Source organism: Trichoderma breve, chromosome 5 (genome assembly GCF_028502605.1).
Source record: "Trichoderma breve strain T069 chromosome 5, whole genome shotgun sequence".
Lineage (NCBI taxonomy): Eukaryota > Fungi > Ascomycota > Sordariomycetes > Hypocreales > Hypocreaceae > Trichoderma > Trichoderma breve.
In genome coordinates, this window is record NC_079236.1 from 1,921,295 (window position 1) to 1,937,984 (window position 16,690).

At 52.9% G+C, this 16,690-nt stretch overlaps 6 protein-coding genes across 6 annotated transcripts; 2 read left to right on the forward strand and 4 right to left on the reverse strand.

The window, feature by feature from the left end:
• Positions 1-360: 360 nt before the first annotated feature.
• On the forward strand, positions 361-1,353 carry T069G_08261 (uncharacterized protein; the record flags this gene model as incomplete). Its single annotated transcript, XM_056175471.1, has 1 exon — positions 361-1,353. The coding sequence occupies one exon, from the start codon at positions 361-363 to the stop codon at positions 1,351-1,353; it is 993 nt and encodes a 330-aa protein (XP_056026420.1).
• A 628-nt stretch (positions 1,354-1,981) lies between these two features.
• T069G_08262 (uncharacterized protein) lies at positions 1,982-2,664 on the reverse strand (the record flags this gene model as incomplete). The annotated part of the gene is made up of 2 exons (XM_056175472.1): positions 1,982-2,470; positions 2,617-2,664. 2 exons carry the CDS (start codon positions 2,662-2,664, stop codon positions 1,982-1,984), a joined length of 537 nt encoding a protein of 178 aa, XP_056026421.1.
• A 3,429-nt stretch (positions 2,665-6,093) lies between these two features.
• On the reverse strand, positions 6,094-8,822 carry T069G_08263 (SAPK-interacting protein 1 (Sin1), middle CRIM domain-containing protein; the record flags this gene model as incomplete). Its single annotated transcript, XM_056175473.1, has 3 exons — positions 6,094-6,213; positions 6,366-8,715; positions 8,800-8,822. 3 exons carry the CDS (start codon positions 8,820-8,822, stop codon positions 6,094-6,096), a joined length of 2,493 nt encoding a protein of 830 aa, XP_056026422.1.
• Positions 8,823-9,242: 420 nt separating this feature from the next.
• On the forward strand, positions 9,243-10,424 carry T069G_08264 (mitotic checkpoint regulator, MAD2B-interacting domain-containing protein; the record flags this gene model as incomplete). Its single annotated transcript, XM_056175474.1, has 2 exons — positions 9,243-9,731; positions 9,783-10,424. The coding sequence occupies 2 exons, from the start codon at positions 9,243-9,245 to the stop codon at positions 10,422-10,424; spliced, it is 1,131 nt and encodes a 376-aa protein (XP_056026423.1).
• A 282-nt stretch (positions 10,425-10,706) lies between these two features.
• T069G_08265 (uncharacterized protein) lies at positions 10,707-12,332 on the reverse strand (the record flags this gene model as incomplete). Its single annotated transcript, XM_056175475.1, has 2 exons — positions 10,707-11,592; positions 11,716-12,332. The coding sequence occupies 2 exons, from the start codon at positions 12,330-12,332 to the stop codon at positions 10,707-10,709; spliced, it is 1,503 nt and encodes a 500-aa protein (XP_056026424.1).
• Positions 12,333-14,356: 2,024 nt separating this feature from the next.
• On the reverse strand, positions 14,357-16,108 carry T069G_08266 (GMC oxidoreductase domain-containing protein; the record flags this gene model as incomplete). The annotated part of the gene is made up of 1 exon (XM_056175476.1): positions 14,357-16,108. The coding sequence occupies one exon, from the start codon at positions 16,106-16,108 to the stop codon at positions 14,357-14,359; it is 1,752 nt and encodes a 583-aa protein (XP_056026425.1).
• Between the last annotated feature and the right edge of the window lie 582 nt (positions 16,109-16,690).

Sequence of the window (16,690 nt, forward strand, 5' to 3'; positions counted from 1 at the left end):
CAACACAGGAAGGAGTACGTGGTATATTTGGAGAAAAGATGTCGTTATATGCCTGTTAAGCTATCTTTTCTTTCTTTTTACATATTTAACCCTATCATCATTCCTAAGAATCCTTGTTTGGATATGAAATACTCCCTAATAACTTTGCTTTCTTCGGTGTGGAAGTGACATATACCGGGTAACAAGATCTGGGCGGATGGCTTGTACCCCACACGTCCACTTTCCCACTAGGGGCTTGTGGTGCCTGGCAGGTACATGTACCTTAGCTTCCATGCTGGCCTGACTTGTCCCTTTCCATCCTTGACGAAACAACATCTGAAGCAGCACAGCTTGGTTAATGTCGACCATGGCGCTCCAATCATGAGCCATGAACCACCGTCTCCCAAGAGGCGGCACATTCTTTCATCCATCAACCCAGAGCAGTCATCAGAGAGACACCGACGAGAGAATCCACGGGCCGCTTCATCAAATGACGTCAAGCCAACAGTTGAAGATGGTGGTGACGATGCAAGCATGGACGCAACAAAGCCCAGACGGTCGCGGCTGAAGCTAAAGGGCGAGAAACGTCGTCGCCGCTCTCGCAGCAACGAGCGAGACCATGAATCCAGTCGCCATCGGCATCACCACCATCGCCACCGCCGGCGACGACACCGCTCTCCCACGCCGCCGAATCCCCATGAGCCCCCGACTCTTGATCCAGACGCCGCCTTCCGAGAATCACTATTTGATGCCATGGCTGATGACGAGGGTGCCGCTTATTGGGAAAGCGTCTACGGCCAGCCCATCCACGTCTACTCTGACGACAAGGTCGGACCAGCAGGGGAGCTTGAGAAAATGACGGAGGAGGAATACGCAGCCTACGTTCGACAAAAGATGTGGGAGAAAACCAACGCTGGTCTCCTTGAAGAGAGAGAACGGCGCGCAGAAGAGCGCAGGAAGAGGAAAGAAGAAGAGCGGCAGAACCGAAAACTACACGAGGAAATGGATCGCAGTCGACGCCGAGCAGAAGAGCGACGCCGGAGAAGACGCTGGGTCGATGGATGGGATGCGTATACGCAAGCCTGGTCGAAATGGGATGGAACTTTGGACACTCTCGTTTGGCCTGTGCTAAGTGGACAGCGAAAGGATGTAAATGAAGAGACTGTTCGCGAGTTCTTCATTCACGGCATAGGTTTGGAGGATGTTGGAGAGAAGGAATTTGCCGCGAAGCTAAAGGAGGAACGAGTGCGTTGGCACCCCGACAAGATACAGCAAAAACTCGGCGTACAAAGCGGCAGCGACGTTATCAAAGATGTAACCGCCATCTTCCAGGTCGTGGACAGGCTTTGGGGGCAAGCGATGAAGAAGCCTTGAGCCATGTGCTTCCCAGACACGATTTGCGACTTCGAAACCACCAGTCTTTGAGGCGAATAGCGACCATCGCTTTCATCAAACAAGGCCGTGTGGCTCAATGGCAGAGCGTCTGACTACGATTAGTACATCAGGAGGTTGCAGGTTCGACCCCTGTCTCGGTCAAGCAAATTTTTTTGCCCTTTTGCTCTATTTCCAAATGCTATTTCGTTAGGCGCCATTACGCCAAAGTGGATAAAGCTCATGGCGCTTTTTTAGAAATGGTGGAACAAGTCACATTATGGAGCAATTGGTTGCAAAAGCGGGCACTCAAAGGTGAATCATGAAATGACAGTATAGTAGATTCGCCAACTAATGCAGCCTCAGACCGTTATTCATAAAGACTCATCTCAACAAAGAGCCAAGATAATACAAAACAGCTAGGGAAAAACGAAGAAAAAAAGAAAAGCTCTCTCAACCAACGTGTGCCATGTGTGCTCTCGCGAATTTAGGGGTATTCCATTATCCATCCTTTCCCGTGTTTCCATGTTTTCTGTTCCCATGCCTCCCAGATAGAAGTACACTCTAGTATATTCCACCCATTCCTCTCTGCTTCAGCAGGCTTGATCAGCTGATGATAGCATCCGCTACTTTACATGTTGGCCAGGACAGCAGCTCCACCCATCAGGGCTCCAATTGCAATATAGGCAGTCTGGACAGGAGCAGCGTCATGGGACTTTGTGGACGCGGCGGCGGCAGCCGAGCTGGTCGCACTGGCGAGGGAGGCGCTGAGCTTGGAGATGTCGGCGTTAACCGAGGAGGCAGCTTCGCCAGTGGCAGTGGCGGCAACGCTGCTGAGGGAGCTGAACTTGGAGCCGGCTTCGGAGGTCAGGCTGGCGATGACGCTGGAGGGCGCATCGTCGAAGATGGAGCGGATGGCGCTGGCTGCGGCGCTGGCCTTGGATTCTCTGGCGTCGACTTTGGACTGGACGTGGCTCGCAAAGGAAGAGGCCTCGCCAGCCTTGTCGGAGAGCCAGGTCTTAACCTCGCCGGCCTTGCCAGTGAGCCAGGTGGAAGCGTCGTCGATGAAGTCGCCCAGGCCGGGAGCGGGAGATGGGGCGGGAGAGGGAGCTGGGTTGGCCTGGAGATGATGTTAGTTTGTGATGATTCTCGATGATGTTCACGTGATTGGGTTTTTGTGAATGTGAGGATGTGGAAATATGAGAGCATGTTGATATGAATAGATGAATAGTAGAGAGAGTGAGAGATGAGCGAGGCTGGCCATACCTGAACAAGGGCGGCAACGGCGAGGACGGCAAAGCTAGAGAACTTCATGGTGAATGCGTAAAAGGAAGTTGTTCTTGATAGATTTAAAGTTTTCAGGAAACGATGTTCGGTGCTGCAGGAGATAGATGGGGTTGCAAGGATGAGATATCGAAGAGATCTGGCTAGGCTTGTAATGTGGACAATGTGGAGAGTAAAAGGGAAAGTTCGAAACGACGGGGTGGGAAAGGCTGGAGATTTTATAACAAGTGCAACGCAGCTGGAGGGTGTGCTGCGTTTGACAGCCCAGCCCTCTTTTGTAAAACTTGTGAGACAAACAGAACCAAGGAAAAACTGCCTGGGCTGCCTCACTGGGGGTGGAGGGGGAGGGATGTAACACAAGCACAGCAGGTGGCTCAGATTTCGGGATGTACTTTGGTAGCCTCTTTTTTTTTTTTTGCCCATCACCAACAACCCAACAGGGCTTGGAGCAGTGGAGAGTCTGAGGGTTAGTTAGTAGCTAAAAGTAGGGGGAGAAGGAAGAGAAAAGATGAGACATGGAATTTGGTGGATACCGGGATGCTACAGTACATCATAGGAGGGCCTTGGTTTGGGCCGTTGTAAGCTTCTTTTTTTGGGGGCATGGATGGGAACGAGAACGATCGGGCCTCGAATCTGGCCTTTTTTTCTTTTTGAGGATTGTAGATTTAAGCGAGCTAGATAGATAGAGGACAGAGCTGGGAATGGAATCCTACGAGGGTTTGCGATTGGCGATGGAGAGCTGGGTTTGTGCTTCATGTGAGCAAGATGCAGTGCTGGTCTAACGCCAAGCCATACAATACAATACAGAGAGGGAGGGGAAGTATGTGAAGCTGCCATTGAGGTACTCGGACAAGTCATAGCCATAGAGCAAGAACCAGAATATGCTCTGTGCCGTGCTGTGCTGTGTTTTCGTATGGCATCATATCATACCTCACACCTTACGGCAGCCAACGAAGTTGACTAACATGAAAATAAGATCAATGGTCAATTAAGGGGCGATGCTACTGTAACTGGTACCCAACTGGAGGGAAATCCCTGTCCGGTACAGTAATATATCGAGGGTACGTATCGCGTAAGTACCGCGCCAAGATTTGGCCTGGGGCGGGACAAAGCGAAAAGAGCCAAGATTGAGAGCCAAGATTCGAGGGAGCGACGAGAGTACGTACTGTTGTTGCACCAGCCACCGCCACCCCGGTTTAAGAGGAATCGAGTAATAGTATCGCGATAGTTGTATTATACGAGCTATGCTGTCGTGTACTACGAGATCTATTTTTTGATTCATGTTATTTTTTAATGTTGTTTGCTTGCTTGTTACCGGTATGCCCGCACCCGCCTTTCCCCTTCGTCTAGACGCAGCATCCCCAAAGCGCCGTGTGCCAGCTCAGCAGCCGCCGTAGGATTCTGACGCAGGGCGGCTGGGCGGCTTTCCATGTCTCGGAGGTTTTTGCGAGCCTGGGATGATTGGAGAATGTCTGGCCACTGCCTGGGATGATTGGACAGAAAGTTTGGGTGTGGCAGGATTTCTTTTTTTTTCTTTTCGCATTTGCCGACGGGAGAAGGATTTCAGGAGGATTTATGCTGTTGGTTCTATCTTCTTTTTCAGCATTGTTACAGAATAGGTAGATACCAGCTGGAGGTTGCTGAAGTGGCCGGGTTTTGAATGCAAGGCCCGCGCTTAGTAGCCGTTTTGTTGTTTTGGGTGTTGAGTGACCATTACTCTTGTTTGTGTTGGGTGCTGTGTTTGCTACATGCCTTCTATCCGTTTCAAAAGCCGCTGCTCAGCCACACTTGATATGCGCGTAGCATTTCTGTCCTTGTTCTACCTTATGTAAAATACAATATTCTTCTGCTCAGGTTCAATGCGTTTTAAAAAGAAACCATGATTTTTAAAGTCCCAAGAGGCATCTGATGTCTGGGTAATTACGTCACCGGCGGGCTTTTATCGCGACAACGATGCCAAATTGCCTGCGCGGATCATAATCGTGTGGATCGTCCAGCTCACATCCCCCTGCAAGAACCCGGCCGTAGCAGGGGTCGTCTACAGCACCTGTAAACGCAAAAATGGGGTCATCATTCATGTCTGGTTCTCAGTGATGATTATGCTGTTCCGAGATCTTGAGAAGGGCACGACAGATGCAGTAAAAGATAGTTCATCTAGAACTTGAGAGACATATGCCTGTCATGGTGATGGTGACAATGACTCTGGTACCCATGAGGCGTGTCTTGAGAGCGGCCGTTGAATGAGTGGCTAATTCATGCCCGTAGCACAAACCGACGCTGTGCCAAGGAGCAATATTAAAAGGAGAGATTGACTCCAAGGCTTGTACGAGTAGTACCACGGAACGTCCGTCAATTACATCCAAGATGGCATCAATGTCTCATAACTGCGCAATTCATACGTGAAGCATTGTGGCCGGGCATTCTTGTGCCACGACAACGGCATCCCGAACCGAGACATTTGCCTCGAAGCCAAGAAATCACATAATGCTGCGTCTTCACAGCCCCTACCCTCGCACGGGCACGCAGGATTGTTGCATCCCTTGTGGCAGCTGTGTTTGTATTCACCGCCCATGCTTGAGAAGCCGTGTATGCCGTGGAATTCTACGAGGTGCTGCCGTTTGTGTATTCTATATCAGTAACTCCATAGTCAATATTGGATACCTAGGTAGGTAATTATTGATTTCCTCATTTGTTAATGCAGTACCTTGCTAATAGTTTAGGCAGAATATCATCACGTCTAGCATGGTACTGCCCATTAAATTCATCGGCCTTGGCCGTGTCGATCAAACGTCCCTCATCAAACCCAAATGGCATTCCATGTCACATCTTGAACCAACCCCCGTATCGAAAACCACCTTCTCCTTCCAACTTTGTAATGATGGACATCTCAATCTATTAGCCAACATCATCATAATCTACTACATCATCTCAAGCCCTCCTCTGTACATCAAGTCCTCAATCAATCCGAGACCCAACCATCTGACCATACTCGTACACTGTTCGATCGACATCAACAGCCCCCCCAGAGTGTCATCCATGGATCGCATCATCCCTGTCGTACGTAATACCGGTACCTGCGCTGAAAGTACCTCTAAAAAGCTTCCGGCCCGCCCAAGAAATGCTCCGCAGCGGGCCATGCTGCGGCTACTTTAGTTTCTACGTGCCGCTCACCATCGTGCATTTTGTTAGTAAATCTCAGCCACGCCTCGTCATTCTGTTACGCAGAAAATGGCTGCAAGACATCGTGAACGCGTGTACAATTCGCCTCGCATGCTCGTATGACTCGTTACACAAAAATTTCCACCCCCATTTACACAATGTGTGCAGCAACAAGAAGATAGAAAAAAAATAAGACGCTGCCGCTACCCGTAGTAAGTAAGCCATTGGCCGCGTAACTCGTACGTCCCCTCATATTCCAAACATAACTCCAGTCTCCAAACGCCCCCAAGCAACACGCAATCAAACTTCCCGATAAGGCGAGATGCCCTTTTTCAGCTCTGCCACAATCTCTGCAGCCTCATCAGCTCCTCGAGCCTCGAAATCGTAGCGTTTGCTCTCTGTAGCTTTGTAGACGACGAGCTATTTTTGGACATGTCAGTGGTTAGACAGCAGATCTAAACGAGAGCGAGGCTGAGTGAGCCTGCCACGCAACAACTCCACATTCTGCGGGAAGCCATCACGGAAAAGAGAAAGAAAAAGGTATTGAAGAAAGGTGTCAGTCAGTAACTCACCTTGACGTTGGTGGGATGCTTCCGGGGCACCTTGCATCCTATCACGTTGCTGAAATGCACCGTCGTCGTCTTGCCTCCGCCTTCTTGAACGGCCTTGCCCCCGGAGGCCGGCACAATGTGAATGTACTCGCCATCAATCACCAGCACCCTTTCGCTCATTCCCACAATCCGCATCGGCTGCTTGCGCCAGACCGTGTACCTCTTGTAGTTGGCACTGGGAAGCTCGTCTGGCTGGATGACCTCGCGCGCCAACGGGTGCGAGCCAGTCGTGTAGCCCTTCTTGTGGCCCTTTCGCGGCGCCGGCGCGTCCATCATCGGCACCACCTTGGGCGACGATGTTCCTGGCGAGCCCGTAATGGCCAGCGGCCCGTCCGTCGCAAACCGACGTCTGTAGAGCTCCAAATCCGTCACATTTCCAATCGATGACACCGGCCGATCCAGCATGACAAGTGCTCCTGATCCTGGCATCTTCAACACGTGGTTGGCCTTGTCGAGGTGTCTCTTGCGGCATACTAGATCCAACACTTCGGCAAAATACGTATCAGTAGTGATGTCGAGCGTCACCATCTGACCGGCCGCCACGTCAGACGACATGATGTAGATCCGTAGCAACTTCTGCTGGCCCCGCATCGCGTTTGATACAGTGGTGCGCGTTTGAGGGGCATCCGCCAAAAGTGCGTTTGGCCGGTAAGCCGTCGTCAATATCGGATTCGGGCGGGGATGCACAGACGATGGCGGAGATGACATGCCACTGGCATTGGCACTGATACCGGCGCTTGCGCTCTCGCTTTCTCTTCTCATAAGTGTTCCCTCTTCTGCAATGCTATCTTGAGAGGGCTGTGCTTCCTCTTCCTCGTCTTCCTGCGGTGTTAATCTCTGGTTGGCCTCGTATTCTGATTCCGTAGCGGCCACAATGGCAAACTCATCGTAGACTTTGGAGTTGGACCGCATTCGCCCGCCGCCCCTCATGTGGGCGTTGTTGACGGTGGTGGCTGTTGTCAGAGGTTTTGTCCGGTCAAAAGGCGGGAAATCGTCGTCGACATCACCGCCTTCTTCTACCATTCTGAGCGTATACCAGTTGATGTTGCGCTTCTTAGGGGCAATGGGAGGCTCTCTCTTCTCTTCGTTGTACTTATACAGGCCCAAACCAATCAAGTCAGCTATGGTGACGGCTCTCTCTACCCCCTGACCATTTTGCACTCTGGGCCGGATGAGCACTTCCAGAAACTTGTTAGGTGTCTTGGAGAATGCGGCATAGATGCGGATAGTCATGGCCCCTTGAGTCCCCTCTCCATTTAGATGAGCAAACTTCTGAAAGGGCACACTCGACTTGTACCGCTTGGCTTTGATCGCTGCAGAGAGAAGACTTTGAGGCTGAACGACGCTGAGGGGTCGGATGGTGCTCATCGGTCGTGGAGGCGGCAATGCTTTAAAAACTGACGAAGGAGCGGGCGCTTGTGAGATGCGGATTGTAGATTGCCTGGTAAAATTCCTCGGAGGAGTGCCGACCACTTGTCGAGTAGGGGATGCGTTCATGGGGTTGTTCTCCACGACGTCGAGAATGGAGGCCTCGTCAATGCTTGCAACGTATTCCCCCGACATGTCTGAGCCCTCGTCCGAGTCATCATCATCCTCTTCCTCTTCGCGGAGAAGTGAAGGATCGGCGAGCTGCACACCTGGCGAAGGCTCTTCGTTGATCTTATCCTGCATCCTCATGGCTCTGGTTGCCGCTCTTGCTGCCTCCCTGTGCCTGTACGCGACTGGTACGTCAAACTCGTTTTCGGAGGACACTTCGCTGCTGGTCACTGTGTCTCGTCGTGGCCGCCCCGGCAAGATGTTGAGCGATGACTGTGAGCCCCGCCTGGGGGCTCGAGGAGAAGTATTCATGGGTTGGAGGTGCGATGCCTGGCCAGGCGAGGATCCCGCGCGGTGTCGTACGGGCATCTTGGCAAACTTTATCTGCTGAGCCGCCCGATGTTCAGATTCATCCTCACTTTCGTCGCTAAAGTCGCTGCTGTCGTCCTCTTCCATCTGCTCACGGCGCCTGCGCCTCTTGGTTGCCGCCCCCGGACCCATGGTGTCGGCGCCTCCGCCCGTAAGCAAACCGCCATCTTCGAAGCCATCTTCCAGCGTCAGGCCAGCTTGCCGCGGCGCCTGGAAATACTCTGACGCGATAGCCGTGGGAATCGGCGGGGAATGTGTGCGTTTGACGTGTGACGAGTTTGGCCGCCAGCCAGCTGACTTGAATGGCACGGTGTTGATGCTGCTGTCGTTGACGCTGATGAGCCGCTCGCCTACGCCGTCGGCGATTTCGTTGAGGTAGCCGGTGCGAAGCTGGTAGGTTACAAGCCTAAAGGTGAGGATCTGGTTAGCTTTGCGCATCAACAGTGGTCGACGAACCATGTCCATCGTCTCATGGGACCTCCCGACTCACTCTTCTAGCTGGATGAGAGACATGGTGAAGGATGGTGGTTGAAGCAAGCCGGCGAGGCGGTCGAGGCTATTTCGAGCTGATGCCGCGTTGATGGGATTGAATTTGATGTCTAGTCATGTGCCATTGAGCGTTCACATGTTTGCCCAGCACAAGCCGGGCTTGATGGGGAGCAAAGGGTGATGGAGAGACGTTGCTGGAGCGAGGTCGAGGTCGAGGGAAGCTTATCGTGGGGTAGGATTATCAGGACCCCTGCTTTAGCGCCTGAAGCACTTGACATGCGCTAAAGCGAACGAATAGCTGCCGGATCATGTATCCACCACACGTCACTTTCGAGGCGCAACTTGAGATTTCTGCTTCTGCAACTCTTTGATAGCCACGACTTGCAACCGCCTCCTCATAACCACACAATTCACCCGTCCCGTTCTAAACTTCCCGACAGCAGAATGGGTCTTGTCGATTATTCCGAATCCGAATCGGAGCCCGAGGTTGACGCGCCCAAGCCCACCGTCAAACCTGCCCCGAAGAAACCTGCATTCCAAAAAGTCGTCGATCGATCAAACCCGGGCAAAATCATCGTCAATCTTCCCCAAGCCGCCTCTTCCAACGACGAAGGCGCATCAAATGGCGATGGACCACCGGCGAAACGCGCGCGCACGGGTGCTAGTGGCGGCCTCTTTTCCGGCTTCAACTCGTTTCTCCCACCGCCAAAGAACGCGGCAAAGGCGACGCTGAGCAAACCCTCAAGCAGCCAAGCTCGCCCCATGATCAATCTTAAAACCAGTGCCGAGAAGGGCTTTAGCCGTGATGAAGAGTTTTCGAACAGTTCTAGCAACGCAGATGCCGCGCCTGGAGGACTGAGCTTGCCACCTCCTAAACGATCAGCCGAACCATCAATACCGGATACGATGAAGCCTGCCGAGGAAGTCAAACTTGTGGGGAAGCCGTTGATGTTTCGGCCTCTCTCTGTTGCTCGGAATACAAAGAAGAAGCCTATCAAGAGCACGGCCGTCCAAGCGCCCGCAGCATCAACGTCAAAATCAGTAGCCTCAACTCAAGCCGCAACCTCGACGATTAGCACAGCACCAGAACCAGTTGCAGCCCCAGCACCGCCTCCGAAAAAGACATCATTATTCTCACTGCATGTAGAAGAGCCATCAGCTCCTGCATCAGCGTCAGCAGAAAGGGGGGCCTATGAACCACTCTTCGAAACTGAAGACTCGGCCAATCCATATTCCGTGAATGGGCCAGACGTTTATTCTCAGCAAATGAACAGTGGTCAGATGGCTACCACCGCAGCAGATACGAGGACAGAGTCGTTGGACAGCATCGCCAATGATTTGAATCTTTCCGCCGCTGCGAGACGAGAGCTGTTTGGAAGAGGAGGTCAAGGACAGACGGCACAAAAACTCATCAACTTCAATATGGATCAGGAATACCAACACAACGAAGAGCTCAGAGCAGCTGGAGAACAACAAACGCACAACCCCGTTCGCGCCATAGCGAGCGGCAAACACAGTCTCCAGCAGTTGGTGCGGAACGTGTCCAACCAACGGGAGGCCTTGGAGGAGAGCTTTGCAAAAGGCAGAAGCAACCGGAAGGAAGCTTCAAGCCGCTACGGCTGGTAATGAAATTTTCTACGGCATTTTGGCGATTTGGAGACGTCAAACTTGGTTTTTTTTTAGCGACATGAAATCATTGAAGTGTATTTTTCCCTCCCTATGTGTGTGCGAATTGCATCGCCAAAATACCCTCCCCCCTGAAAAGAAAACGCCTATTCACCGCGCTTGCCCAAACGAAAGTAGAACTAATAGTATATAACATGAGATTTTTGAAGAGAAGATTTAAAAAACGTTCATATGCCACGTTACTTTAGTCAAATATCTTCTGATATGAAAACAAAAGGGGTATCAGAAGGTTTCCACCGCAGCTGTTTTACCTATGTTCAGTCCGTTGCCGCCCATGAGGAAGCCCCATTCTCCGCGCGTCACGGGCGATATATCGTCGTATGCGTGAGGCGTCATGGGCCCTATGGCGGGTGAGTGAGCTTGCAAGTCCTGGTTGGTGGCCGGACTGAGCATCTGGTCGATTGTAAACCTGCTGTTCCACATTGAAGCATTGGATCGATCAATAGGTCGTGCCGTGTGGACTTCTTCATCGGAGTCGTTGGGCTTTACTACTATTGCCTTTTCTTCATCTGGGGGTTCAGGTTTGGGTGTGAAGTCGGTCTGCAACTTCAGAGAGGGACCGATTCTGCGAGGTGTCGGCGGCCGGGAGAGCTTGACGGCCGTCATGGCGACCTTGACGATGCCCTCGTCGAGGATCGTGCTCGAGGGACTGATGGCGCCGTCTTCCCAGTCATCGACGAATTTATTCTTGGGAGGAAGATGGAGCACGAAGGGTTGGGGCGGACGGTCTAGAGGCATGCCAGCGATACCGCCGACACGGTCTGCACCACCGTAAGCTCGCCGATACATGCGGTCGAGCTCAGTGATGGCGGTGTTGCTGACGCTGAGCCAGTCGTAGGACCGAAGGAGGTCTGCTCTAGTGACCTTTCGGCCGTTGTTGGCGAGGACATAGCGGCGAAGCTCGTCGACGGCGTCTTCGAGGCGCAAGGCCGAGGATGTTTTGGAGTAGCTTGACAGAGCGCTCTTGATGCTGTAGAGGCGGTCGAGTGTGAGTAGAGTTAGGCCGTCTGAGGAAAAGAGGATTTCGTTTTGGACGACGGAGCTGTGGAAGAGCTGGGTGGTGAGATCGCGGGTGCTGGGGCTTGTGAAGGGGACAAGCCATCCGCTCCTGGAGACGAAGCTTTTGTTAATACACTTTCTTCTCTCTCTCTCTCTCTCTCTTCCCCTTCTCTCACACTCTCTTTCGAATCTCTAATAGGATTGAGAACTGGGGAGCATGTATTGCGCTTACCCAACGCCAAATCTGTTCCCCGCCTTGATGAGGGTGCTCTTCAAGATCTTTTCTGTCCGCGGCGATACATCGCCCGAATGGAAGCAGCGGAGGCCAGTGCAATTGGGTGTCGGCGGCCCATTGCTATCGGTAGTCGTCAATGACGATGTCGTGGACGGCGTCATCGGAGGTGGCGACAAGGGCGTGGTGGGGGAGAGCGGCCACCGGAACCGAGGACTCGGCGATGGCTCGGTGATGGGAATAGGATACGAAATGGGCGGCACAGCGCTCCTAGGACTCGAGCCAACAACATGTTGCGAAGCGGATCGCATGAGATGCTTCAGAGCTACGACGGGGCTGGAGAATCCGAGCCTGCTGCTGCTGCTGGAGCTGCTGCCACCGGTGGGCAGAGGCGAGTCTGGGGTGCCAGGCATCGAGTGGGGGATTGGCGAGGGAACCGAGTTGAGCAGCTGGTAGTCTCTCTTGACGATGATGAGAGTCAGGTGGACGGCCTTCTTCGCCAGTTTGCTGGAGGTGTACTCGAGCACGGGGACGAGATGAGGCGCGATGTGGTGGGCGTCGAGAACGGACGGGCCGGCCTCGAGGGGGGAGGAGATGCGGTCCTTGAGCGGCGCCATGGTCTGGATCTCATTGAAGGGATCACACAAAAGAAGCTGTGCAAAAGGAGAGTGAATCAGAGTGAGAGAGTGAATGAGAGAGTCGTCGCCCCAGAAATGCCTCTTCCCGGCTTCTTCGATGTTTGGTCATGCCCCTCCTCCAGGGTGAAGAAGAATTCTGGCTCGATGCTACTGCTGCTGCTTCTACTGCCGCCGCCGTCCGGAACCCGACGTCGTGGAGAGCAGAAGAAGAGCGGAGCCGGAGACGGACGGCCGGCGCTCTCAAGATATATCAATCTTTTGGGGAACAAAGTTCAAAACAGTAAACAGTCAACAAGTCCTATCGAACAAAGAAAGGGCCCGCAATGTCACCTGAAGAAGAGCCCCAGAAGTCAAATCAGCGGAGCCTTGCCCCTGCGTCGAGTTATTTTTGACAATAGAAACCGTTGCTTTTTTGCTTTGTTCGAAGAAGTGGAAATACCAACACGCTAGGCCGGCCCATGCAGGAAGCCCGGCGCCTAACCGGGGGATGGAGGGGGGGATACACACAAGACGGCCTGCTGCTAAGCTTTCTATGGAGCAAGGGTAGGGGAAGAGATGCATATTCACACACGTTGTTGCCGGGGCATGGGAACATGTGGCCGGCCCTGGATCGAGAGAGAGAGTTTCCACTTACATGGACGCCATGCAGAGAGGAAAATGTGAAACTCGCCCTGTTAGGCGGCCCCGCTGCGGGAGGGCAGGTTGGGAACCATTCGGAAAAGCTTGTCCAGCTGTTGACGACATGTTTGTGTGTGTGTGTTGTCGGTTACATCACGATGAAAGGCTGACAGGATTCGGGAGGGTTTCACAAACGAGCCTCAGACGTCAAGTGTCCTACCAACAGAGAGTCCTACAAGTACAGGCAGCAGCCGTGGCAAAGACAAAAAAAAACAAGAAACAAAGTGATGAGCAACACAACAAGATGCTAATCCCCATGGCCTGGGGTTATTTTCTGCAATGCTCTTGTTTTGGGCTCTCGTCACACCCCCTGTCACCGCTAAGATTCGATATTGATGGTGGGGAGCGGCGTCTGATTCGTCGGTCGCGTCACAGGCCGGCGGCTAAACAAGGTTGGGGTCTATTTTTAAAGACGGGATTCTGGATGCTGATTGGTCGGACGTGTGTTTGTCGATGCGCTGGGAAACCTTGTATCGAACAATCTGCATGATTTGCTTAGCGTTGGTGTTTCCGAGAGTTGGTTGGGATTGTGATGCGATGGGCAAGGGGGGAGGGACAAAGGGAAAAAAGAGTGCGGGTTTTTTCTAGAATGGGATTAGGTGATGTGATATGGGAGAAACTGGTGGGACGATAACAATGAGGAAACTTGATGATGCTATTTTTAATGTTTCTGTATGCAACGGAAATGCATTGCGACGTTGGTTTCGGAGTTGATGGCGATGGGGGGTCTTGTTTCGGGCCCCCCCTTTTTGTCATTTCTTTTCCATGTGGGAGAAGGAGAGGAAGAAGCTGGATCTAGTGGGGATACGGCGGGGTTGTTTTTTCTTCTTTTTTCTCCTTGGGATTGATGTGTTGTCCCTGCATAAGGAGGAAGGCTAGATTCGATCGCTGGGATTGTTGTTGGTGTGGTTTTGATGCGGCTGAAAGTGGTAGCGTGTGATTGAGGTCGAAGAGGGTGTGCAGGTTGTGATGGTGAGTGGATTGTATTGTGACGAGTGACGCTGTGGCTGGATATGCTGTTTCAGTTGATGCTGTTTGCCGATGATATATTGGCTTTGGATAGGTAGATGCTATATCTGTTTCGGTGAATGTCTGCATTCTTTACTGGAATCATATTAATTAGTTGCCACTTCACTTTTGTTGCTATGTGTGGGAAGAAGTTGTTTTTAGCATCATATCAATTAAAGACTATCTGGTACTCAACTATCCAACTAAAACTCGCTCACGCCAAAAACTCGCGTCAGTGTAAAAACACAAAGGAAATCTATGGTATCCACCCAATTAGAACATCCTAGAGGTAACAGTTGAAAAGCTTTCTCCCAAGCTTAGTAGAGGTCCTTGTAGGTAGCCTTGATCATGTCGGCGCCCTTCTCGCCAATCATGTAGACCGAGTTCTGGATTCGGCAGTCGGGGATGACGGGCATGATGGAGGCGTCAATGACACGCAGGTTCTTGACACCGTGAACCTTGAGGGCCGGGTCGACGACACCCTGCTCAATGTTCTTGGAGAGACGGGCACTGCCGCAAGGGTGGAAGGCGGTCTGGCATCGGTCGAGGACGACCCTGCGCATCTCCTCGTCGTTGTCGAGGGGCATGTCCCAGGGGTACTCGTCGACAACGAGGTCCTTGAAGCCCTCGCCCTTGGTCAGGAGGTCGTAGCTGAAGCGGATACCCTCGCGCATGGCGATGATGTCGAGCTCGCTCTCGAAGAAGTTGAGGTTGATGTTGGGGTTGTCCAGGTAGTTGTTGCTGGCCAGGGTGACCTCACCGGGCTTGGAGATGGGTCGCACCAGGTCGACGACGACGGTGGTGTGGGCGCCGACCTTGGGGACGGGGTAGTGCCACTGGAAGGCGCTTCCGAAGATGGAGACAAAGTCCAGCTCGAAGTGAGGCTGGCCGTCAGGGCAGAGAGGATCCTTTCCACCGTTGGCCTTGACGGCGGCGCTGTAGACGGGGTCCTTGGCAAGGTACTTGTCAATACGGGGGAAGCCGACCATCTCGAGGAAGCCAGAGCCAACAGGGCCGGAGAAGTCCTTGTCGTAAGCGGCGTGGGCCTGGACGTTGGCCTGGTTCTTGCGGAGGATGGTGTTGTCCATGCCGTACTCGTCCTTGACCTTGAGGACGAAGGGCACAGCCGGGTGGTCAATCAGGTTCTGGCCGACATGGCGGGAGTCGACAATGCACTCAATGTTGTGCTTGGCCAGCTCGCGAGCGGGACCGATACCGCTGAGCATGAGCAGCTGAGGGCTTCCATAGACACCCTGAGACAGGATGACTTCGCGGTCGGCGTAGAAGCTGAGCTCCTTGCCGTCGGCGCCGACAACGGTGACACCCCTGCAGGTGCGGTCGGCGTAGTCGATGAGGAGCTTCTTGGAGTGCACCTCGGTGAGGACGGTGATGTTGGGCTTGTTCTTGAGGAAGAGGAAGCTGCCGTTTCGCTGGCCCTTGTAGATGGTGTCGGCGCAGTGGTACAGGCCAATCATCTCACCATCGTAGATGTTCTCAGTCAGGGGCTCGCCCATGGAGGTCCAGGCCTTGGTGAGGGCATCACGGAAGGGAGCCATCTCAGGGAGCAGCTCGGCGTGGGAGATGTTGATGGGACCACCAGAGCCAATCTTGGCCAGCTCAGGGTCGTAGAGGCCCTCGTCATCGTGGTAAGTGACACTCTTGCGCAGGTAGGGGACAAGAGGATCCCAGGTCCACTCCTCACCACCGTACTCAGCCCACATGTCAAAGGTAGGCTTGCATCCGGGGATCCAAGTGAAGTAGTTGAGAGAAGAGCTGCCACCGAGGATCTTGCCACGGGTGTTGGGCTTCTCGATACGCTCGTAGTCGTCACGCTTGACAACGGTGGTCTTGTAGGCCCAGTCATGCTTGCTGCCACGGAGGTTCATGGCGTTGGAGGGGGTCATGATCTCCTTCAACTGCTCGGGGTTGGCAACACCGGCCTCGACAATGAGGATGCGGACATTGGGGTTCTCAGCGAGACGGCCGGCAACGGTGTTACCGGCAGTGCCGCCACCGACGACGATGAAGTCGAAGCGGTCACCAGAGTTGATGGGGGTAGTGGAAGGCATGATGATGGTGTTGTTGTTGTTGTTTGATTGAATAGATGAATTGGTTGGTTTGTGAGGTAGTTTGATACTGAGCAACTATATATATGCTGTATGTAGATGCTGGTGTTTTTGAAAGATGAAATTAGATGTTGATGCTTGATTGTTGGATCGATTGCTTTGATGTGTTGATTGATTGCTTTGATGTGTTGATTGTGTTGATGCTGTTGTGAGTGATGAATCCCAAAACCAATGCCGTCCACCACCTCCCTCTTATATCCTTCATCCCTCACAGCTTCACCTTCAACCATCGTCATCAGCTCTTCAAACCTCGGGTCTTCGGCATCCCACTAAACCGCATCAGATACACCATCTGCATCTCCTACGCGAGCCTGCCGGGCGTCGCCATGCAAGATCTAATGCAAGCTGAAAATCCACCCACTCTAGATGACGATTGCTGGCACTATCGAGTAGTGAGTGTAAGAGTGTAAGCCCAAAGAAAAAAGAAGCCGAACTTTGTTTTCTTCGGGTACAGCGCAGGGTCTCCACCATGGCGAGGCTGAGCCGCCCGTTTCTCGGCATCAAGCCACAGCCGGGTTTCAGCTG